Source organism: Siphateles boraxobius, unplaced genomic scaffold (genome assembly GCF_051911475.1).
Source record: "Siphateles boraxobius isolate OS27281-9 unplaced genomic scaffold, OSU_SipBor_1 9, whole genome shotgun sequence".
NCBI lineage: Eukaryota > Metazoa > Chordata > Actinopteri > Cypriniformes > Leuciscidae > Siphateles > Siphateles boraxobius.
Genome location: NW_027509219.1, coordinates 29316172 through 29340488, shown reverse-complemented (window position 1 = coordinate 29340488; position 24317 = coordinate 29316172). Strand labels below are relative to the sequence as shown.

General features: G+C 36.7%; 1 protein-coding gene across 4 annotated transcripts in view; it reads left to right on the top strand.

The window, feature by feature from the left end:
• itgb4 (integrin, beta 4) overlaps positions 1 to 24313 on the top strand; it is a 30288-nt gene extending 5975 nt beyond the window's left edge. For 2 of the 4 annotated variants that reach the window (XM_077223118.1, XM_077223119.1), the window contains exons 10-42: positions 62 to 184; positions 669 to 836; positions 915 to 991; positions 1092 to 1294; positions 1847 to 1950; positions 3219 to 3314; positions 3435 to 3564; positions 3667 to 3792; positions 4049 to 4155; positions 5051 to 5084; positions 5175 to 5369; positions 5770 to 5873; positions 5990 to 6048; positions 6182 to 6205; positions 6677 to 6825; positions 7576 to 7755; positions 7983 to 8131; positions 8343 to 8550; positions 8626 to 8946; positions 9064 to 9209; positions 9854 to 10034; positions 10215 to 10352; positions 10462 to 10644; positions 10763 to 10897; positions 13961 to 14122; positions 15506 to 15667; positions 15920 to 16033; positions 17168 to 17317; positions 17947 to 18135; positions 18301 to 18456; positions 18612 to 18773; positions 18965 to 19072; positions 23208 to 24313. In XM_077223118.1, coding sequence (XP_077079233.1) covers positions 62 to 184; positions 669 to 836; positions 915 to 991; positions 1092 to 1294; positions 1847 to 1950; positions 3219 to 3314; positions 3435 to 3564; positions 3667 to 3792; positions 4049 to 4155; positions 5051 to 5084; positions 5175 to 5369; positions 5770 to 5873; positions 5990 to 6048; positions 6182 to 6205; positions 6677 to 6825; positions 7576 to 7755; positions 7983 to 8131; positions 8343 to 8550; positions 8626 to 8946; positions 9064 to 9209; positions 9854 to 10034; positions 10215 to 10352; positions 10462 to 10644; positions 10763 to 10897; positions 13961 to 14122; positions 15506 to 15667; positions 15920 to 16033; positions 17168 to 17317; positions 17947 to 18135; positions 18301 to 18456; positions 18612 to 18773; positions 18965 to 19072; positions 23208 to 23347 — 4683 coding nt within the window. In that variant the 3' untranslated portion in view covers positions 23348 to 24313. The remainder of the gene's footprint in view (positions 1 to 61; positions 185 to 668; positions 837 to 914; positions 992 to 1091; positions 1295 to 1846; positions 1951 to 3218; positions 3315 to 3434; positions 3565 to 3666; positions 3793 to 4048; positions 4156 to 5050; positions 5085 to 5174; positions 5370 to 5769; positions 5874 to 5989; positions 6049 to 6181; positions 6206 to 6676; positions 6826 to 7575; positions 7756 to 7982; positions 8132 to 8342; positions 8551 to 8625; positions 8947 to 9063; positions 9210 to 9853; positions 10035 to 10214; positions 10353 to 10461; positions 10645 to 10762; positions 10898 to 13960; positions 14123 to 15505; positions 15668 to 15919; positions 16034 to 17167; positions 17318 to 17946; positions 18136 to 18300; positions 18457 to 18611; positions 18774 to 18964; positions 19073 to 23207) is intronic. The other 2 variants (XM_077223122.1, XM_077223121.1) reach the window with 1 other exon arrangement.
• Positions 24314 to 24317: the final 4 nt, after the last annotated feature.

Genomic DNA, 24317 nt, shown 5'->3' with positions numbered 1-24317 from the left:
CAAATACATTGCTGGGATTTTTTTTCTAATTTGATGTAACTCTTCATCATTTTTTTAACAGAATATTCGTTCTAAGGTCAGTATCCGTACAGAGGACAGACCAAAGGCGGTGGAAGCCAAGATTCTGTCTCAGTCTGGCACTTTTTCTGAATATGGCACTTTTAAAATCACACCAGGACAAATTGTGAGTGTCTTTGCATTAGGTTTAAATGCACAACTACGGTCTTTAGTCTGTACTACAACTTTAGTCTCTCACACAGTTTAAGTTTTTCAAAAGGAAGGAAAATAATAAAGGAAAAACACAAAATTATTGAATATGAATTAAAAAGTAAAATCATAATCTAGGTTGGGTTAGTAATTCTGATTTTTTCTATCTATCTATCTATCTATCTATCTATCTATCTATCTATCTATCTATCTATCTATCTATCTATCTATCTATCTGTCTGTCTGTCTGTCTGTCTGTCTGTCTGTCTGTCTGTCTGTCTGTCTGTCTGTCTGTCTGTCTGTCTGTCTGTCTGTCTAATTAATGTAATTTATTACATATCCAACAGAAAATAAGAGTCATGATGTTTGTCACTGCAATTTTATAAACACACCGTTAAGATCCTTTAAAATATGAAAACCTGCTCATAAAGACTCTGATTCAAATGTCTCTCTGTTTCTAGGGTAAATTTAGAGTCCGTCTGAAGGCTCTCACTCAGGTGGGAGAGGATCATGTGTGTAAGGCCAAACAGGTTGACCGGACGGGAACCATGAGAGTCAAACCCACCACCTTTAGCTCCGCACTTAGCATCAATGCTGAAGTGCTCTGTCAGACATGTGACTGCGAAAAGGTGAGGTTTGCTATCTATTTAAAACCCATCTCTGTGTTTATTTCAAACCTTACACTTCTTTTTCTACTTAAACATCAGACCCCGGTTAAAAATGCTTTGCGCTGTAATGGCCATGGTGATCTTGTCTGTGGGAAATGCCAGTGTTCTGAAGGATGGTATGATGGAAATGTATCTCCTTTGACATTTTTGGTTTTTGCCGATCACATATGTAGCAGTCCATAACCCCGCCTCTTGTCTATGCTCCGCCTCTCATAGGTTAGGCCCTTTCTGCAACTGTTCAGTGGGGGCCTCCACAGACTCTGCCATGTGCATCCAACCTGGGAAGACCGAGCCGTGCTCGGGCAGAGGAGACTGCATGTGTGGGACCTGTGTGTGCTATAACCCAAACCAGTTTGAAGGGCCCTTCTGCCAGTTTGACAAATCTCAGTGTCAGAGATTTGGTGGATTTCTCTGTAATGGTTAGTAAAAAGATTTTTTGATTTTACTGTAATATATCTAGGCCTGCCAACTAAAGATCTTTCTAGTCAACTAGTAGTCGTTCATTTAAGCCATAAGTCAACTAAACGGAAATTTATATTAATTTAATTACTTAAATACATACTGGGGGGATACTAAACCTCAACGAGCCTTTAAAGGAATAGTTCACTTAAAAATGAAAAATCTGTCATTATTTACTCACCCTCAAGTTGTTTCAAACCTGTATGAATTTCTTTCTTCTGCTGTACACAAAAGAAGATATTTTGAAGAATGTCACTAACCAAATAATATAATATTATTATATACATAATATATTTTTTTTCCTACTATAGAAGTCAATGGGGTCCATCAACTGTCTGGTTGATGCAGAAGAAAGTAATTCATACCGGTTTGAAACAACATTAGCCCTAAATACAACCCGAATTTAGTTTGCAAGAAGAAAGGAAAACAGGAAATACAGTCATTTGAAAATGTTGTACGTGTACGTTATCGCTTTGAGATTTGTGACCTTTCACCTTTGTTTGCCACAACAGAACGTGGAAGCTGCAGTATGGGCCGATGTGTGTGTACACCAGGCTGGTCTGGAGATGCCTGTGAATGTCCCATCAGCAGCGACTCATGCCTGGACAGCAGAGGGGTAAAACTCACAAAAAGTTACTTAGCAAGTACACTATCGTTCAAAAGTTTGGGGTCAGTAACTTGTTTTTGTTTTTTTAGAAATCAATACTTTTATTCTGCAAGGAGGCCTTAAAATTAATCAAAAGTGACAGTAAAGATATTTATAGTATTTCAATAGATTTCTTTTTCAAATATATACAGTTCTTTAACACTTTCTGTTCATCAAAGAACACAGAAGCAGCTTTGGTGAGCATAAGAGCCTTCTTTAAAATCTTACCAACACCAAGCTTTTGACTGGTAGTGTACATAAACTTATATAATACTATTTTAAGTCTCACTTGCTATATTTACTGCTACACAAAGTCTGTGGTAAAATATTTAATATTACTTAATTTTGAAATACAGTTCTTTTGGATTATTGGACTCTAACTGGCCAATCTCAACATTCTGTGGTCAAATATTTAAGTATAATTAAGAATGACTTAATTAATTTTACTGTTGTCTCCTTTAATATCACTCTGTAGACTCTTTCTTCTCACATAATAATATAATTGCAATTCATATCATTATTGTCCATTTGTTTAGTTATTTGAGTAGCCGTGTAATAAACTGGATAATGTACAGTCAGCTAGTCATTATCACTAAATACTTCAAAAAACATCTTCAGGGTGATGTAAGATCATCCTGTTTGGGTTTATTTTGTGATAATAGACTGTTGATTATACATTATATTTTTTTATTACATTTATGTACATTATGTTTTTATACCTGAAGCATGTAAAATTATATATCCAAAATTCAAAATGAAAACTGAAAGGGCATAATAGTCTTGTACCCCACAAATTAAAATGATTTTAACACTTTTAAAATTTACTAACTATTTTATTTAATTAGTTTGTGTAATTTATTACACAGCCAACAGGCAACAAAATAATGCTGATAGTTAACATTCATTAACTATTTCAACATTGAAACTGAGAAAAAAAAATTCCATTGAATTTTTAAGTGATTTGATTTTCCCAATCTGTTCTCTCTGAATCTTAGTATAGTTGAGCAAAACCTATTTGTCAATGAACTGATCCTTGTGTAAGAGACCTTATTTTGCTCATAACTTGATTTTGTCAAATATGTAGTGACAGTATTTTGCCTTTGTAAGGGCAAAGGCAATCTAGATGATCATGATGGTGTTGGCCAAAATTTGTACCAAAACTATTTTTGTACCAAATATCATAGTTGTTCCAGGTAAAACACAGCTTTGTCTATATAAATAGTTATTCTCTTTTGTAGGGCATCTGCAACGACCGTGGTGTGTGTAAATGTGGTCGTTGTGAGTGTGAACACTCTGGACTTCCACTGAGCCCCACTTGTGAAGCGAACTTCCAGGTACAACTGTGATGTCTGGGAATGTGTGTCTGTCTGTCTGTCGGTATTCCTTTTCTTTGCATGTTAATAAGCATTATTAGTTACCAAATCTCCTGGTACCAACCATCTCTCATAATGCAGCAACAATTGGGTATGTGTGAAGCCAAGAGGAGCTGCGTTCAGTGCCAAGCCTGGAACACCGGTGAGAGAAAAGGACGGAAATGTGAGGAGTGCCCCTTTAAAATCATCATGGTGGAAGAGCTTGAGGAAGGTAAGGTGTCAGATCTTTCCTTTATATTAAGACATTGCTATACTCTTGGATTCGTTTATGGATGGATGGACAAATGAAGAATTGATTTATTTGTGTACACAGATAATAACGTGATAGAGACGTGCAGTTTTCGTGATGAAGATGACGACTGCACGTATCACTACACTGTGAATTATCCATCAAACATCACAGACAAAGAACACAGAGTCCTAGTGAAGAAAAAGAAAGGTGAAATATACACAAATATTAATTCTAAAATTCTAAATTTTCTTTTTTTTTATACAGTATTTTTCCATTAGGGTGGCCTGTAGGTAAATTTAAAATGGGATTTTCATGTACATCTCTAATATTTCATATTAAAAAAAGCTCTATGTTTTGTAGTTATGTACCTACTACGTATTCTGTATTTCTAGCTCTTGAACAATAGTGTGTAAAGTCATACATGTCAGGGTTAAACTAACTGATTTGTTTCTCCGTGTGTCAGACTGTCCACCTGCAGGTTTCCTGTGGTTGATCCCTCTCATTATGTTTCTGATGCTATTGCTTGGTTTGCTTTTGCTCTGCTGCTGGAAATACTGCTCCTGCTGCCAGGTAGCTGCGCGTACACACACACACACACACACAAAGAATATGAATATAATTCTAGCATTTTTGTGAGGTAGGAACACAGCACTCACAGAAATCACACACGTGCACCTGTCTAAATGAGGACATATTGTACCATAGATTACTGTTGTTTTATATCAAGATAATTATAATTACTATAGACTTACCACCGAAACTCAAAAAAAGTTCACTTGCAAAACTTTAGCGTTCCATTGAGTTTTTCTTCACTCAAAAAAATTTTGTGATGGAAATAATATGAGATGGGAGGTAAAACTATATTTCAGTGAAAAACTATATTTTGCGAGCGAATGCAAAAGGGCTCCGTACACAAGTCCCCAAAAGGAGGTTTCGTCAGATTGGGGTGATTGGCCAACTTGTGGGTGTTTTTTGTAATCAAGTAGATCCAAACGCACATTCACATACTCAAAATACACACACACAAAAGACATGGAAAAAATACTCAAAGACAAACTGACACACTGACACCATGAACTAACCAGGCACAAATGAAGTTTCCAGTGTCAAATTATTTACTTTTCTCGATAAAAGTAAAAATTCTGCACAAAGAGCAAAATTACAACCAATAAGAACGTTTTATGTGTAATATACAATTAAGTGGAGTGGAACTGCCAGTCAATGAGATTTTACTGGAGGCTGAGATACTGAGATATTAAGCATGATATAAAAACCAATAAAATGCCTTGTTGCTTGTCCAGATTGCTATATTACACATCAAATAAGTTCTGGCAAATATGTTGGCTTTGATCCTGTTGTGTTGTAACCAAACAAGTTACTTGCTGTTTAAAACTTATGATGGAACTGGTTAGGACGTGTATAGTGATGTTATCAATTAATTCACGTTTGCGTTTCTCCCCAACAGGCATGTCTTGCTCTTCTCCCATGCTGTGGCAGAGGTAATCATTCTGTTACACTTAAGTTATATTAAGGAGAAATCAGCAGAAACAGATGTGCTCTATTGTTCATAATGTGTGTGTGATTGGCAGGTCGTATGGTGGGATTCAAAGAAGACCACTACATGCTACGTCAGTCTTTGTTGACCTCTGATCACTTGGACACCCCAATGGTGCGCAGCGGCCCACCCAAGAGCACAGACATTGTGCGCTGGAAAGTGACGGATAATGTTCATCGAGGATCAAACCACCCCCAGAACCAAATCAAACCCAACCCCAATGAGTCCAGTGAGTCTAAACTGAGATTCAGATCATTGCGTTGTCTAGTGTGACCAGGGTCAAAAAATGTTCACCCCAAAATGTAAATTCTTGTCATTCCAAACCTGTATAACTTGCTTTCTTTTGTGGAACTCAAAAGAAGATATTTTAAAGAATGTTTCAACTGTTTTTGTCTATGCATTGAAAGTCAGTGGGGTCAAAAACAACAGTGGGCTCTGGTGATTTTATTTTTAATTTTTTTCAAAAAAATGTTGTGTTCCACTAAGGAAAGAAACTCATACAGGTTTGGAATTACATGAGGGTGAGTAAATGATGTATGAATTAAATATTTTTGGTGAACTGTTCTTTTAAAACAAATTTTAACATGTAAAAATTAGCTCTGATATTATTTCATCCCTCTCTGTCGTAGTCCAGTACCCTGTCTCTCTTCGTCTAAACCGACAATATTCAGAAACTCTTTCCCAGCTTGAGGCTCGGGACACAGACGTGCTCAGACGTGAAGTAGAGGACAACGTGAGTGCTTATAAATGTGTGATGATTCCTAAAAAAAAAATTTTTTTTTTCTCGCAACTTCTCGCACATGAACGGTCATGCCTGACTGTGAATGTCTCTGTGTTCTTCATAAACAGCTCAATGATGTGTTCCTGCAGATCCCTGGCGCACAGAGAGTGCAAAAGACTCGGTTCAGGTGAAAAGTAGCTCTCAATGACTCATAAAAATCTGCGCCTTGTGGGAAAATTTTTCTAAAGTATTGGATGAGTCTCTGATTTCGACATGTGTCTGAATGTACTGAATGTTTTACTGCTTTTCTATTCCCCCAGGACACAAAGAAATTCTGGAAAAAGGTACAGTAGCTACAGTTGATGACATTAATGAAATACTGTATGTTGATTTACGTTTATTGAGAGTTTAGGATGAATCTCACACATTCGTTTGTAATTTTAAATTTGGGGTGTATTTCACCCCAAAAATCAAATGGGGAAATTATTATTATTTTTTAAATAAAAACCATTAGAGTTTGACTAATGTGCTTAATTTCTCATGAAAATAATATCATACCATTTACATCAAGATAATTTATTCCATTAAGCATTACGCATTAAGTAAATTATGATGGACATGAACTAACAATGAACAGTAAACAGGCTTAATCTGAAAGCATAACCAAGACTTTGCAATCCTTTTGCAATTTCTTTTTTTCTTTTTGGGGTAAAATATAACCAAAATATTTCTTGAGATTTACTGATTGATACAGGGAATCTCAAAAATCTCAAAACTTTAAGATTGACAATCATAATTCTAATTTTCATTCACAGACAGAACAACACAATTGTGGACACAGTTTTAACTGCACCTCGGGCCAGTTACCCAGATATTGTGAAATTGACTGATAAACAGGTTCAGGCTGGAAACTTCCGCGATCTGAAGGTGGTTCCAGGCTACTACACCGTAGCTACTGACAGAGGTACAAACCTTGCACAACACACACACAAAATTTCTTACTTATTATTTTTGTCTTGTTTCCAGTCCACTTATCTAAAAAAAATTAAATCTGGGTGCATTTACTAGATAAGTAAAATGGCATAATATATTCTCCCGGTTTCACAGACAAGTCTTAAAATAGTCCCAGACTAAAATGCATGTTTGAGGTGTTTGAACTGAAAGCAACTTGCACTGACATATCTTAAAATACGTCAATGCCATTGTTTTATCTTAAGTAGCACACCAGTAATGTTTTTTTTAAAGCACCTTTATAAAAGCTACTTAAATGCCCTAATTGAACTAAGGCTTAATCCTGGCGTAATCTAAGCCCTGTCTGTGAAACCAGGCCATTATGTCTTGTTTTCTGAAAAAATAAATAAATTAATTGAGTTTTTGCTTGAAACAAGCTAAATTATCTGCCAATGGGCTAAGAAAACTAATCTTAATTCAAACAGAAACAAAATAACTTTTCTTACCACATTTGCAGATCATTTAGCTTGTTTTAAGATTTTTTTTCTTCAGAAAACAAGACATAATATCTTATGACATTTAATTGTCTAGTAAATGTATCTTGATTTTAAGACTTTTTAGATATTTGAACTGCAAACAAGACAAAAATACTAAGTAAGAAAAGCATTTTTTGTGCAGTTTGGTTAGTCTGTTGTTGTTGTTTTTGTGTAATATTTCAGGTTTGTTGTATAAATTAAAATTTTTCTGATTCTCTTCTCTGTAGAAGCGGCAGGTGCTGTGGAGTTTCAGGAGGGCGTGGAGTCAGTGGATGTCCGGGTTCCCCTGTTCGTCAAAGATGAGGATGATGAAAAGAAGGAGCTGCTTGTGCAAGCAGTTGATGTTCCAGTTGGAATTGCAAAGATTGGCAAAGATCATGTCAACATTACAGTGATTAAAGAACATGGTAGGTTACACCATGTTACAAGTAAAAATACTGCTACATCTTTTTTAATGAGTATTTTTGGCTTTTTATAAAAAATATTTAAACATCCTTAAATTACGGAAGATAATAAGACTATTTTCCATAGAATACATAATAAATTAGATGAAGTTAATTTATATAAGTTTGTTTTAAGCATAAATCTTTTAGATTTAAGGAAAAATTTAGATTTTTGTTTGTGTATACTATAGCTAGGAGCATCTTTACCTTCCTGCAGCCATCATACACCTACAGTCGTCAGGATGGTGTGGCGAACATCCCGATCAGTCGTGAGATTATAGAGGATGGACGGACACAGGTCACATACTGTACCCGTGACCTCACTGCCAAAGACAAGAAGGTAAAATACACTAACTTTACATCTTGAGTTTCAATATTATAATTTGTATTGTATTTAAATCGATTTGATCATATTTAACTACTGTATATAAGACCACATGTAATTCTTGAAATGATATAGATATCTACTGGATTGAAAGAACGTTGCAGAAGTAATTCTCATTGTTTGATTGTGGTACTTTTTTCTTGATAATTTTAATATCTCTTCACAGGACTATATCTCAGTCGATGGAGACATGAGTTATGGACCAGGGGAAACCCAGAAGACCATCCCAGTGAAACTCTTGGAGCTTGGGGAAGGAGACAGACTGCTGGAGGACAAACAGGTCAAACAGTTTGTGCTGGATCTGAGTAACCCACGGCAAGGGGCTAAACTAGGCCGTTACCCACGAACCACCATCACCATCGCTGATAAACCAGGTACATATCAGGTTTACAGATCTGAAAATATAATTTGTTGTTATTCCTTAACCTAAATGTGAATTGTCCTCACAGAACCCAGTGTCGTAATGTTTAAGAAGAGTACTCAAACTTGCAATACAGCCGATCCGCTATACTCCATCCCTGTGGTGCGCAATCGAAACCAGGAGGGTCCGACCACTGTGTACTGGCGCACAAAGAAAGCCTCTCGCTTTGACCTTAATGGTCCTCTCAAATTTGCTCCTGGCGAGATGGAAAAGAATGTTGTCATTGATCCTCGTGCGTATCCATCTCTTATCATACCCGAGACCTTCCAACTGGAACTATACGACCCAAGCAACAGTGCAGTCATTGGAGAGAGGAAGACTACGCTGGTGGACGTCATCGATGGTAGAGGTGAGAAAACAGGGGGTTTAGAGTCAGGTTTGGGGTCCATTTTTGGGTTCAAAAATATTCATTGTTTTGTTTACCTTTTGCTGAATGGCGCATAATGTTTGCGAGATGTGATTTCAGGGGATACCAAAATGGAATTTGTTAATCAGACAGCCACATCTCCTGGCGGGCGCCTCTACTCCCCAACCAACATCAAAGCTGTTCCTACCGGGCCTAAAAACATCCGTCTGAACTGGAACCCCTGTACAAACGCCAATGGTTACAAGGTAGGTCATGCAACATGATATCTGCCACAACACATTACAAAATTTAATCAGTTTTTTTATTATTTACCATGCATAATCTGTTTTTTTGTGTGTACCTTTGTAAAGTTTAATAAAAAAAGAAAGAAAACTACTCATAAACGAAGACGCCCATTTAAGCAACAGCCGTTATTCAAAACATCTGCTTCAGACCACTAATCCTGTTACTGATTAGATACAGTTTAAAATGTGCGAAAGCTTCGGTATTTACACAGCATTAACCAACATGAGATTTTGTTTACTTCATTTGTATTGGCAAAATCCAGGAATATTACATCAAAGATGCAGGAGAACATTATTTTTTAGGCTTTATAAGTTGTAATATGTTTTTTTATGTTTATAGATTTTTTCATTTATAGTTTATGAAATAAATGTAATTGCTCTGCTTTTGATTGTGCTAATAATGTATACACATTGAAATATAGGGGTGATATAAAAAACTGTGATTAATATATATATATAAAAAAAGAATTCTTAATGAACACAAATGTTTGAACAGTAGTTATACACTGTGGGTTGTGACAGTTTATAATAGATCTGTTTTACACTAGCTTAGCTAAGGAGCTGGTGTTAAATACAACATTTGAGCCGTAATTTGCTGTTTCCAGGTGAAGTACTGGATATATGGAGATCCTGAGGCCGACGCTCAGGTGCTGGATGTGAAGTCTCCTCAAGCCGAGCTGACTAATCTTTACCCGTACTGCGATTACGAGATGCGCGTATGTGGCTACAATGCACTTGGAGAGGGCAATTACAGCGATATGATCCAATGCCAGACTCTGGAGGATGGTAAGTCAATCTTTGAAATTTGTATTTGTTCTAATTGGGGATTGTAATGGTCTTTTTTCTGTTTTTTGGGAAGTGTGCATTTCATATTTTCATATTTGTCCTTTTCTAGCATGCCTGTTGTTGCTTTTTGAAGTTTCTGTCTCACAAACATGTCCAACTGCATTATTTTACCTCTTCCAGTACCTGGTGAACCTGGTCGCTTGGCTTTCAATGTCATCAGCCCGACTGTCACTCAGGTCAGCTGGGCAGAGCCAGCAGAGACGAATGGTGTCATCACTTCATATGAGGTCATCTACATACCCATCGACGAGGACAAAAGTAAAAGTCCTAAAATACCCTTTATGGCATCTGTGTGTCAGGATTGTGACTTTTTTTGTGGTTTAATGCTTCTCTGATTGCAAATGTCTATTTTTTTTTCTCTGTTCAGAGCCTTCAGGACCTTCTAAGAAGGTGATGATAGATAACGCCAAAAAGCGCATGCTACTCATCGAGAATCTGCAGCCTTCCCAGACTTATTGTTACAAAGTGCGTGCTCGCAATAAGGTGGGCTGGGGCCCGTACAGAGAAGCCACAATCAACCTGGCATCACAGCCTACCAGACCCATGTCTAGTAAGCATCTTACAAAAATGGGGTGGAATCAAGTTCAAGTTCAGACCAAGTAGTTGTTTAATAAACCATTGTACTGACTGTGGATTGATTGTGTTTATGATTTACATCAATCCTACAGTTCCCATCATTCCCGACATTCCCATTGTGGATGCAGAAGCTGGTGATGACTATGACAGCTATCTGATGTACAGTAATGAAGTACTACGATCCCCAACAAGTAGCCAGAGGCCTAGCGTCACAGATCTGTCCGAAGGTGGGTGTCTTTTGTGATGTGGTGGACTATTTGCAACACATTGGAGTCATGTCAATGTACACTACCTAAACGTTTGGGGTCAATAAGAAATAAATTTATACTTTTATTCAGCAAGGATGCATTATATTGATAAAAAGTGACATTAAAGTTATTTAAAATATTAGATTTCTATTTCAAATTAATGCCGTTATTTTGAACTTTCTATTCTTCAAAGAATCCTGAAAAACTTTTTTCATGGTTTCCAAAAAATATTAAGAAGCACACGTTTTTTTTTAAACATTGATAGTAATAAGAAATGTTTCTTGAGCACCAAATCAGCATTTTAGAATAATTTCTGAAGGATCATGTGACTGGAGTAATGATGCTGAAAATTCAGCTTTGCCATCACAGTAAAAATAAATAAAAAACAGTCCTTTTAAATTGTAATAATATTTCACAATAGTACTGTTTTTACTGTATTTTTAACCAAATAAATGCAGGTGTGGTGTGCATAAGAGACTTCTTTCAAAAACATAAAAAAATCTTAGTATCTCCAAACTTTTGAACGGTAGTGTATTTGCTGAACATCCCTTCTGAAATGACCAGGATGTATTTCCATGACGTTCAAATATGATTTATGCTGCTGGTTTTGTTCTGGTTTAGCTGGTGGACCAGTGTAGCCATGGTGTTCACTAGCAAAACTTGAGCTGGTGAAGGTGATCAAGCAGCATGGGTAAAGGGGACACCAGCATACTAGCATCCTAACGTCGCGTCTACACCAGACGTGACAAATTCCCGATAGTAAACTGATGCACTGTTCTAATTCTAACGTAATTCAAGCACTCTCATCACTTCACAAGAACAAATGGATTTTCCATGGTTGTGTTTTCGCATCAAGTGTATTCAGCCTCGAGCGGTTGCGGCACCACACGACAATTGTCATGTCCGGTGTAGACACGGTGTAACAATGCTAGTCTTTTCATCAGGGATAGCAGGAAACTAAAACAAGACTTTGCACACAAGTTTCCGAAATATGTCAATGCCTGTCTGTATTGCATGCCTGAACATGTTGGTGGAATTGTTTCAAGCATTCGAAAGCTTTTTTTTTTGTGTTACGTTGACCTGTAGAAACTATTGGTCGATAGCAGACATGGTCAAGGTCTGCCTCCATCTTTGGCGTAACAGAATGATGTCCTTCCTTACATCATTTGTATGCAACTCCTGTTGAAATCAAAAGGCTCTTTCTAGTCGCCTGTGCATTGAAGACCCCACAAGAACTTACCTTTGCCATGGAACAATGTCTTTTTCTTTTCTTTTGGCTTTGTCGAACTGGGTGACTGGGCTCTTTATGGAAGTTTAACATATTGTTGGCGCAGCCTTCAGGGAATGTTGCAGCTGCAACGTTTGGGCTCCTTCGGCTCTCATTTGGCAAGAATGATCAGACTATTTACTTGGCCTTGCTAGTTAAAATAAACATCGCTAGCATCATGGATGGGCTCAGAAGACATCAGCTTTATCACCTTTTCTTATTTCCTTCTTTGCCTAACTCTAGTTATTAAAGGAATAGTTCTCCCAAAAATGAAAATTCTGTCATCAGGTTGTTGCAAAATGTATGACTATTTACTTCAGGGAGCACAGAATCAGAGGCTGATCTTTTCTGTAAAATGACAGTGCTACAAAAATTACATAACAACTACCATGATTATGGTCCATATGGTGCTTTGAAGCTAAATGATGAATGAAACAAAATATAAGTTGATATTCCCTGAACATCTTCCTATCCGCCATAACTCTTAAATCTCATTCACACTTGTTCAGACATTCCTCACATAAGCTATCACATGGCTTCAGAAGACTTGAAATATACATTTTTATCAAATATAAATAGACTTGTAATTAACATTTCACAATAGTTGTATTAACTCTTTCCCTCCAGAGGTTTTTTTATTTTTTTTAAGTTGTCATCCAGTGGCAGCATTTTAGATTTTTTCTCAAAACTGTCAAAATTGTCAAAGACTTTGTCTAGATCGGATTCAGAACGATGATCAAAACAGATGGAGTAGATTGAGTCCATCAACACCCCCAAAGCTTCATAGACCTATAGCTCGTTCTGGCTCGACATTTCAGTCAGTAAAATTAGGCAGATTTGATTCATACTCTGTTTAATGCTGATGATCAGATTATTTTGCATCTGCTTACCTATGCTATTGCTTGTTTCTGCTTCTTCTTCACCGGCATTTTGATCAGGAGATTCTGTACTTTTTCAGAAGATGTGCAATAGCGCCCCCTACCGCACAACAGTGAAAACACGAAAAGCCATAAGATTCTGTCAATGGCGGGGAAAGAGTTAACTACTTTTATCCTAGTTTTATGATGTTTTGTCTTATAAAATTTTGAGCTTTATAGCCACATTCACCTTTTTTATATGAAAAAGTGTAGACTTAATGTTTTTGTGTTCAGGAAAGTCATACAGGTTTTGAACGAAATTAGGGTGAGTAAATAATGACAGAATTCTCATTTTTGGGTGAATTAAATTGAGCACGGACAAGCCCATACATCCTCTGTGCATTGCTTGCTTCCCCACATGATTACGGAAGGCTCACGCTGGAAACATGTCCAGCTAGTCGGTTCGGATCTGGATCTCCGTAAAGTGTCCTGGAAACTGCCTGCTGACATCATCCCCTGCCTCCTGAGCCCAGCCACAGATGCCAGCGATAGGCATGCACAGACCCTGCCACAAGGTGAAGACCTGTCCCTGGCAGACAGCATGCCAGCTACACCCAACGTCAACCCACAGCTGGGCTATCAGTCGCTTGAGTGCTAACTGGCATCAAGAGTCTCAGAGTGCTAATTGGCATCATTTCTCTTGCTTAATGTAGATTGCTAATTCTACTTCTACCATAGAAATATTGTTTCTTCTGAACTGAGAGGCTTTTCTGTTTGGGTCTGTTGAGGTGATTCCCTCCTCAAGGCCGCAGTTCAAAGCGCTAATCTGGAGCGCTAACTTCAACTGTGAATTCAAATGCGCTAATGTTGCTATGCTAATTCATGAAATCGTTATCTTGTTCTCATATGTCCTTACAGATCAGTTTGTAAATGGAAAGTGGGACCAGAATTTCCTGTTCCCGGGAGGAAGCAGTTCCCTCTCCCGCAACGTCAGCTCCTCCTCATCCACATACAGCCATTCCACCCCCCGTCCCGCTGTGACCAATCACAGCAGCTCCACAACGTACATTTCTGGCAAAGGTATCAGAGTATTAAGTGCCCAAAGAAATAGTTAATTGGCAAAACAACTTAAAAAAAGAAATTCTTCTGTATTGGTATTTGACTGTATTTTGAGGTATTGGGCTATTTTGCTTCCACAACATGTCTGTGTTTCAAAGTAGTGGAAACAAAACATCCAAAATAATTAATATTTAGATTTTATTTTATTTCACTTTATCTATTTGTGTGATTTGATGAGAATTCTCTAAAGCTGTGAGAAAATCAAAGTCAAAAATCTAAACAAGTTGTCTTCCAAATTTGAGGTTGATATCTGATAAAATTAGTTTTCAGTAAGATTTTGTTTGGGCGCAGTTCCAAATGTTTTCACTAGATTAAATTCATTTCCCATTTATTTCCAATGCTGTCACTTTGACCACAAGGAGTGCAAGTGTGACTATATTATTCAGGACCGTTTCACTTTTTCATGTCCATGATTTTTGTTTGTGTGTGTTCACATAGCAAGTGCCAAAACTTTTACCAAGTTTTGTACCATTCCAATGAAGAAGAAAAAAAATGCATAAAATTGTTCTGTCAAAAATGACTGAAGAGCACCAGGGGGTTAAGCATAACATTTAAACATTTCATAACAATTTGTAATATAAAAAAATTGTCCTGAATGCACTGTGATTAATAGATATCAACAAACCCTCCCAAATTGAGTAGTTAAATTTTTTTATCCTATCCACCTGTGCCTTAAAAATTTAAATTCTGTCAGTATTGGTCATCCCCATCTTGTTCCAAATGTTTATGACCTTCTTTCTTCTATTTAACACAGCATGAGATGTTTACCGAACATTTAAGCTGTTCTTTTAACATACAACACACACCATAGAGTGATCAGGGGCTTTTGAGCTCCAAATATATAAAAGTAGTTTAAATATTTACATATTTATATTACATATAAACATTAAAAACGTAGTCCAAACCATTCTGAAATGCTGTTTTAGCTTTGTGTGAGGAATAGGCTGATATTTAAGTTGTTATTCACTGAAAATATATCCCTTTAAGCGAATATGAATGTAAATGTTAGTCTGTTACTCGAACAAAGCAACAGCACACAAATCTTTTGGACCACTTATATGGCACTTTTTTGCTATTCATTTTGTATTTGCTTACTGTCATCCTTCATTATGGAAAAGAGCAGAATTTAACATCCTTCAGAACATCTATTTTTGTGTTCCATTATGATAGTAAGAAAATCAAATTGGTTTGGAATGACATGTGGGTGAGCAAATGATGACAGAATGTTCCTTAAGTTTTTGGGAATCATTCTTTGATTCAATTCATATGCTTCTAAAACCAAAACTGTTGAATTAATTTCCTTTTATAGCTCATTTATCAATCATTGCTTTTTTTCTCAATCAGGGGGCTCAACTACACATAGATATGATCTTAGAGATGGCGGGCTTCTCAAAGAGGAAGTGATCCTGAGGAAGCGATCGGAGAACAGGCATTACACTGACAGTGATGGTGTTAGGGATTCTATCGTCATGGGAAATCTTCCTGGAGGATTTTTGGGCAATTTAGGTAAAGTGAGCTTGATAGATCTACCTTCACATAGTGTTAAAGCCAATCAAATTTTATATATTGCCTCGCAAGGTGCAGCTTTTGGCAAGAATCCTTGGCTTACTCTTGCTTCAACCTTGCTCTTCTTTTTCTCTTTCTTATGCCATTTGTCTGTTTTCTACACTTTTTTTTCTCTCACTGTTTTCTCGTCATGCGACGGCTGCCTGCCAACCCTTTCCTGCCACACCCTGCCGTGGCTTGGCGTTCTCTCAGGGGGCTCTAGCTTCAGTCAGAGCACAACTACCAGCTACAGCTTGAGCTCCAGAGCTCGTACTCAGTCTGAAGATATCAACGATGCACTGCTGAACCTGGATAGTGTTCTTCAGGGTGAGTGAACGCGGAAACAACCATCAGTGCGTCAGGGGACTGATTGAAACCATAGCTTCTCAAGCTACAAGCTTCATTTACTGTAAAGTAGTTGAACCAAAGTCAAACTTGTTAAAGCTAGGGTAGGCAATTTGTTTTATAAACACTTTTTGTTAAACTGGTTGAAACTCTCTTCACATCCTGATAGCAATCAATAATAGAAGTGGTCTAAAAATTAAAATATGTAGATATATCTTCTGTGGAAGTCTCGGGACCACAAAATGTTCGTCCAATCATTGCTTTCGGTCCAAATGCTATGATACCATGTCCTACCTTCCTGTCAACATATGTTTACAATATATCTTTTACAATTCCTCTTGAACCAAAACAACAAGCTTATGCTGCGTTCATGTCATAACCATAATTACGAGAAGCCGTGACGTTTTTCCCTGGAGTCACGTCCTCAGGCTTGGATTTATGCATTTCTATATCAACACTATCAACAGCGAAATGATTCTGCAGCAGTCAGGTGGTAAAACTAGAACTCTGTATTTCATTATCATTGTAATGTTATGTGATTTGACACATGAGGTAGTTTAAAGGCGTCTCTTGTGGCTCTTTTGTTTGCTCCTTGCTGTATGCGTTCATGTGTTTTGAAGGAGGCGTGGCTTTGGAGACGCTCTGAAGGGAGGATGGGATCTCATGTTTTCAAAGCTAGCTTGCTATTTCTAGCCACTCTGAAATTGCCTACCCTACCTTTAAACTGTCTGAATAAACTGATTCGCTAACATAAATTGTAAACAATCTAGCATTTTGAGAGAATGCACAATTATTTTATTTATTTATGTCATGACAATTTTTTTTGTCATCCTTGTCATTGTGAGAAGTGGCTAAATTATTTTGAAAACTACTGAAAAATGTAGTCAAGTTAGTAGCGTCTCTACTTTTCTTTAGTTACTCCCCAACACTGCAACCAATTAAACCCTGACACACAACTTGCGCCTGAACAACATAGTCATTTGCAGACTGACACACCTCATCCAATTCCCTGCTGTTTTCCCAGTGCTAAACCAATAAAACTATTTGTGGCTGGAAAATTAAATATGTCTGTTCTGTGTTTTGACATTTTACCGTCTGCACTACTTGTGCCCTCAGACTCTCGCTTCAACCCGGGTGTTCCTGAGACTCCCAGCAGACTGGTGTTCTCTGCCCTGGGGCCGACGGCCCTGAAAGTGAGCTGGCAGGAGCCCCAATGTGAGACCGGTGTACTGGGTTACTGCATCCTTTACCAGCTAATCAATGGAGGTGATTCCTCTCTTCTCATTCATAGTTGTCATACTTGTACATTCATAAATATATTAAAATTAATTCAATTATTCAATCATATACTATAATTTATCAATTTATTGCCATATGTACAGTAGTCAACATTTGAAGTGGATCAAAACCTTTTAAGTTATACATTAATTTTGAACAATACTTGTTCTTGTCTTAGGACAACTTTGATGAACATTTTTGATCAACTTCAAATGTTGACTACTGTATATATTTATGTATATATATATATATATATATATATATATATATATATATATATATATATATATGTAAGCATGTATGAAATATAGAAATTAATATATACAAATAAATTGCTATATTATCATATTTTATATATATATATATATATATAAATAAATTGCTAAATTTAATTTCATACATACGTACATATATATATATATATATGTATATATATATATATATACATACATACAGTATATTGTACAATACATAAACAAGCTAAGGAAACAATTATTTATTATATGCTATAAATCAACAATTTAATTTTGTATATGTGATATATTTATGATAACAGATGTTGTCTTTTTGATGTCTATTTAATTTACCATTTATATTGTATTGTGTTTCTCCTGTAGGTGAGGTAAAGCGTATCGAGGTGAACAATCCCGCTCAGAACTCAGTGGTGGTTCAGGATCTCCTGCCCAACCATTCCTACATTTTCAAAGTGAAGGCTCAGAGTCGAGAGGGCTGGGGTCCTGAGAGAGAGGGAGTCATTACCATTGAGTCTGCCGTCGACCCCAAGAGCCCCCTGAGCCCAATGCCAGGTGAGTTGCTTCATCTTATGTTAGCTATATGGGGCAGAGTAGCTAATTTCAGCAGTAGCAGTGGCAACTATTGTGAAATCTTGATTAAATATTACCACACTATTGCGTGTAGGTATCATTTAATTGTTCTTAAACATGTATACATATGTGTGTGCTGCTGTTCAGGGTCTCCGTTCACTCTCAGCACTCCCAGCGCTCCAGGACCTTTAATCTTCACAGCTTTGAGTCCAGACACGCTGCAGCTGAGCTGGGAGAAGCCACGCAAACCCAATGGAGACATCCTGGGCTACGTGGTCACCTGTGAACAGCTGCATGGTGGAGGTCAAACACCAACCTGACTTTATTTTTCACTTGACATACAGTATGATAGAAAACTTTTTTTTTAAATCTGTATAAAAGCCATCGCAACTGCACTAATCAGAAACAAGCCCTGTTCTTTAGCTTCCTTGTTAAGACTATCTTTGGTGTCTGTGCAGGAGATCTTCGCTCCTTCCAGGTGAATGGCAACGCTGCGACTTCTTTGACGGTGTCTGACCTGAAAGAAAACATGCCGTACAAATTCAAAGTTCAAGCCCAAACCACACAGGGCTTCGGACCGGAGCGAGAGGGCATCATCACCATCGAATCCCAAGATGGAGGTTTGTGGGACATTAGTACAGTGTCACTGTTATTTCACTGTTAAATGTTTTAAGAATTTCATAGTCTGATTAATATTCTGTTTTACTTGGAAAAACATCACATTGCATTTTAAGTTGTCTTGGAGGATAATGATTGGTTGAAACTTTGTCATCTCTTCTTTTTTTCTTCTCCTCCTCCTCCTCTTCCACAGGCTCTATGTCACAGTACAGCAGTCAGTCGGTCACAAAGAGAGAGGTGTTTAACCTACCAACAGAGGTTACTTCACACACCATGTTCTCAGAACCCTTCGTGTCTTCAGGTACCGTCACACAGGACTACATATCTTTCTGGGTTATCAAGAACTAGCGAGAACGATTACGATTAATTACAGCTGTACTTACATGCAGGTGTTTTTAAAATATAAGTATAATATAAAATCTTGCATGTACACAATAAGTGCACAGTATCAAATGATTATTTGACATGTTAGTACATAGTACTTAAATACACCTAATATAAAGTGGGACCCTATATCTTTATTGTTGTAATTATTGTCCTTGGTATGAACGGCCTTCATAATTTCAATTGAATCGGACCCGCAAGGTGGTTTATAATTATTAATGCTAATTTATTGTTATATGTAGGTTGTTGTTTTTTTTGGATGATTTTTTTTTAAATCAAATCAGACACATTTCTATACAAAGTCTGCCAATTTTTATACAATAATGTCAAATTTAACACCGTAATCAAAAGTTTTTAAAGGTATTGTAAGTAGAAATCCACAAAAATACTTTTTGTCCAAATTTGTTTAAACTGTCTTTATATATCAATGCATAATTAAAATGTAAGTACTCTGGAAAAGAAATTATAAAAATCGAGTTTCTGTAGTTCTCTCAGGACTGTAATAAACACAGCTCATTATTCCATTCGGGACGAAAGAAATGATTGGCTGGGGCGACTGTCACTCTCCCTCGCTACCATGGATACCACCTCTGCTGATACAGGAGCAGCCCAAATGCGCGCACCCGTTTGAAGAGGCACGGAAGCTAGTAATAACAATTATGGCAGAGAAAGAACAGTCAAAATTCTCAGTAACGTTACCTGCATATAGAGCTGGTAAGTCCCGCCCCTTCCGTTAACCCCGCTGGACCTCTAGGTTGAAAAATCGTCAATGCAAGTGAATGAGAGAAAATAATTATTTTCTAATCCCGTTTGAATTTTGCAATGAATGTGAACATATGTTGTCTGTGAATTTTTTAGATAATTTTTCGTGTAAAGAGTGCTACAATTTAGCGGGTAGAATTTTCATACGGTTAGACTTTGTGTGAGAGCACTTTGTGGACTACAACTCTTCGCTGCTTTCGACGCGTTTGATATACGTCACCACCACTAGCACACGGATCCTGCTAAACATGCCTGTGTCTTTGGTGCACTTCACCGCCTTCTTTCAGGGAGAGAAACACACAGGCATCTCGATCTAATTCCTTAGATTATCGCACCGTGATTTGTGGAGGGAAAATGTGTTATGCGGTGACGTCACATATGCGACGTGTAGTCTTTCTCGTTATGTCTATTCCACAACTGCTAGCCAAAGAATCATACAATATACTGTCAAACTCGTTACATGAGAAATTATATAAAAAATTCACAGACAACGTATGTTCACATTCATGGCACAATTTAAACGGGATCAGAAAATAATTATTTTCTCTCATTCACTTGCATTGACGCTTTTTCAACCTAGAGGTCCACTTGGAGTTTTACGGATGGGCGGGACTTACCAGCTCTATAGAGGCAGCGAAGTTAAACAAGTTAAAAAAAGGAAGACAGTATTTGAAAAGGCTATGAACAAAAAGGCTATGTCGGTAGTCCTCTCAGGACTGCAATAAACACAGCTCATTATTCCATTAACTCCCACCCGCTCCCTTCTCGGCTCCTTCCAAAGCCACGCCCCCAAAACAAATGAACGCGCAATCTCGGACATTCGCTCAGCTAGAAGAGTCGGACGTGTTTACCAGCTTTACCAGATGTAGTGACATCATGTCAGAATCACAAGTAATAAAATAACTAACTTTATCAGTATGAATATAAACAATTAACATGGCTGTTAGTACTCACTATCAAGCTCGCATATCGATACTGGTAAAGTGTAAAATATTTTACTAGCTCGTAATGGAATCAAACTCAATATAAGGCAAAGCTATAAATAGCTTCATTGATACACGTTTGCCGTTACTATCAGTTACACTGTGATGAAGGTGAATTTGTAAGATTCATAAGATAAGATTGTTTACAGATAAACTGAGTAATATACACTCAAACACCTTCTCACAACTGCATTGCAAACCCAAGATAATATAACACACACACACACACAACATATATTGTATAGCACGCAGATACAACATAAAGACATATGTAAACCTATGTGGAGCATATAACAACAAACCAAACGTGCAAAAACGGAGCAGGTAGAGTTCACGTTGAAAATAGGAACAAATTTTAGGCAGAGGGTAAAGCTAGGTATAAAAATAGATCCCCTAAACTTTTTAACCTAAAGTTAGATTTGGCGAAATTAAACAAAACAGCTTTCAACTGCAGATAGGCCTATTGCTTATTTATCGTCTCAACCCTGGCTCACTAACAGTAACGTTATACCAGTCGACACCAAAGTTAACTGTCATAGCTAAGCCAGTACCGTTTGTTATGCTACGTAACGTTAGGTAGCTATATTAGGTAGCTACGTGTGCTAGTGATACATGCTTCATGAAAAAATAAATGCCATTAAAATGAAAACAGCAAGATTACCTGTCCAGCAGAAATGAAGCCATCATGGAGCCACTTTTCAGCCCCTTGAGATCACTCAGTTGACGCCACCGCTGGAAAGCCACGCCGATATTGACTCTCGTATGATTTCTTTATTTATCCATAGCCTTTTTGTTCATAGCCTTTTCAAATACTGTCTTCCTTTTTTTAACTTGTTTAACTTCGCTGCCTCTATATGCAGGTAACGTTACTGAGAATTTTGACTGTTCTTTCTCTGCCATAATTGTTATTACTAGCTTCCGTGCCTCTTCAAACGGGTGCGCGCATTTGGCCTGCTCCTGTATCAGCAGAGGTGGTATCCATGGTAGCGAGGGAGAGTGACAGTCGCCCCAGCCAATCATTTCTTTCGTCCCGAATGGAATAATGAGCTGTGTTTATTACAGTCCTGAGAGAACTACAGAAACTCGATTTTTATAATTTCTTTTCCAGAGTACTTACATTTTAATTATGCATTGATATATAAAGACAGTTTAAACAAATTTGGAAAAAAGTATTTTGGGGGATTTCTACCTACAATACCTTTAACTGTGCAGTACAGCGCCACAAAATAAAAATAAAATATTAAAAATACTATTTGAACCTATTATTATTTATTTAATTGATTTACTCTTTGGAGTAAAATAGACCACTGTCGGAAAAAAAGTTTTACTACTATTATTAAATATAACACAAAAACATTTGTAGTATTTATATTATTTAATATAAACCAACAAAACATATTTACATAATTCATACTAATTATGGTTATTTATTTTGATAAGTAGAATATTTTTTCTAAAATTAGCTTTTTTCTCAAATTAATTCTACTACAATTATTATTAAATGTAACTAAACTAAAAAAACTAGAAGTATTTTTTATATTTAATATAATTTATTAAATACACATTTCTTTAGATGGTATTTCAATGGTTGATACAAAGTGTTTTTAAAAAAATGTATTCTACTTTAGTTACTTTTTACTTATTTTTTATTTAGTTCTAGTTTTTTTTTAACACACAAGAAAAGGTTTAAGTGGTACTGAAAAAAATAGTCACACTTTTACTCCTTTCGGTCAAAAATGGCCGCATTGGAAATTAATTGGAGACAAATTTCATCTAATGGAATTATTTGGTACTGCACCCAAACAAAATCTTACTGAAAGCTCAATTTTTGATATCAACCTTAAATTTGGAAGACAAATTGTTTAGATTTTATTAGCTTTTATTTCTCATAGTTTTAGAGTTAAACATGTTTGTTGGAAAATATATATTTCATAATTATTATTTTTTTACATTTTTGTTTGCATTTCTCATAATAACAAATTTAAATTTCTCATACTTTTTTCATTAGTTTTTTCACTTCTGCAATAATCTGCCAATGCTGTCTGTAAAAACAGACCAAACTTAAGTTGCATTCAAAGATTTACGAAAGTTTAAGTTGGAAATGTTAATTTTCAGGTCAATGCTCAAAACGTGAATAAATGGATTATAACTACTGCATAAATATCATTTAGTGCCATAAAATTCCCTCAAAATAAAGAATATTCAATTAAAAACATCAAACTAAAATATAGTTATCTTTTAAAAGTCAGTCATTTTTGCCCACCACATGAGCACACGTGTCTAATGTTTGTGTGCGTGTTTTTTTAGACGGTATGATGTTGATGTCGAGCAGGCAGATCACGGAGTCGGGCGGCACCGTCACACGGCAGGTGGAGATGGTGCAGAGAGGAGTCGTGTCCAGCAGCACCGTTACAAAGAAGCTGGAGAGGCAGTACTTCGAGGCCTAATCCAACTTTCTTTTGCCTTCAGCAGAATGTGTTTGTTGTATATATATGTTCAAGCGAAACTAAGTTAACTAGAGAAGTTCACCGACCAATGTGCACAACATATGGTTTTTATGTGAGGATGAGAACAGCTGAGCTCTTGGATTCCTTGGATTATTGCTCATCAAGACCAAAGTCTTCAAGCCTTGATATTTAGTTGAATGTAAATACTTAAAAACCGTTTAGTGTTATCTCTTCCAAACAGGTATTTGGTCAAACTTTTAGCAACAAACCATGTTTCCTACAGTGTTTGTGAGAAAATATTAATGACATATGCGCCATGGGATAGGTTAGAGATCTTCTGTTGCTTATTTGAGCTTGATTGCTTTCATTTTGACAAGGTTTGAATTTAGCAGATTTCATATCATGATGTTGCTTTAAAGTTGTATCACGTTTTTTGAGCATAGAGGTTTTCTAAATGTATTTTTCACATCAAATGTGACATGTCTTATGATTTAGAGTTTACACTTTAACTCATAATTATTTTCCTTCTAAATCAAATTTGACTTGTTAAGGCTTGTATTAAGGGTTGTATTAAATGTTGCAACACAAGCGCATACATATGGACTCGATTCTTAGGATTGTAAATATGTTACTGAGGTTTGTTTTTTTATTGCCTGGATGCAAGATGTGCTGTTGCAACTTTAGGCCTGCGGCTGTATTTTAGTTCAGTACACTACTGGCAATTCAGAAAAGATTACCGACTTCACACATGTGTACCCTTAAATTACATTTTTACTGCCATGAATAATCTGTTCGGTACTTTTGACTTAGGGGAATTCTTTTTTTATTTTTAAAGATTTTTATACGATAATTGCATTTCACCATCATATTCAAGCTGTAGTATGTAGGTACGTAGTATGCAAAACTTCTCACTGCATGTCAGTTCACTGCACTTAATGAAATAATAAATAATTCTACCACAGTCGACTCA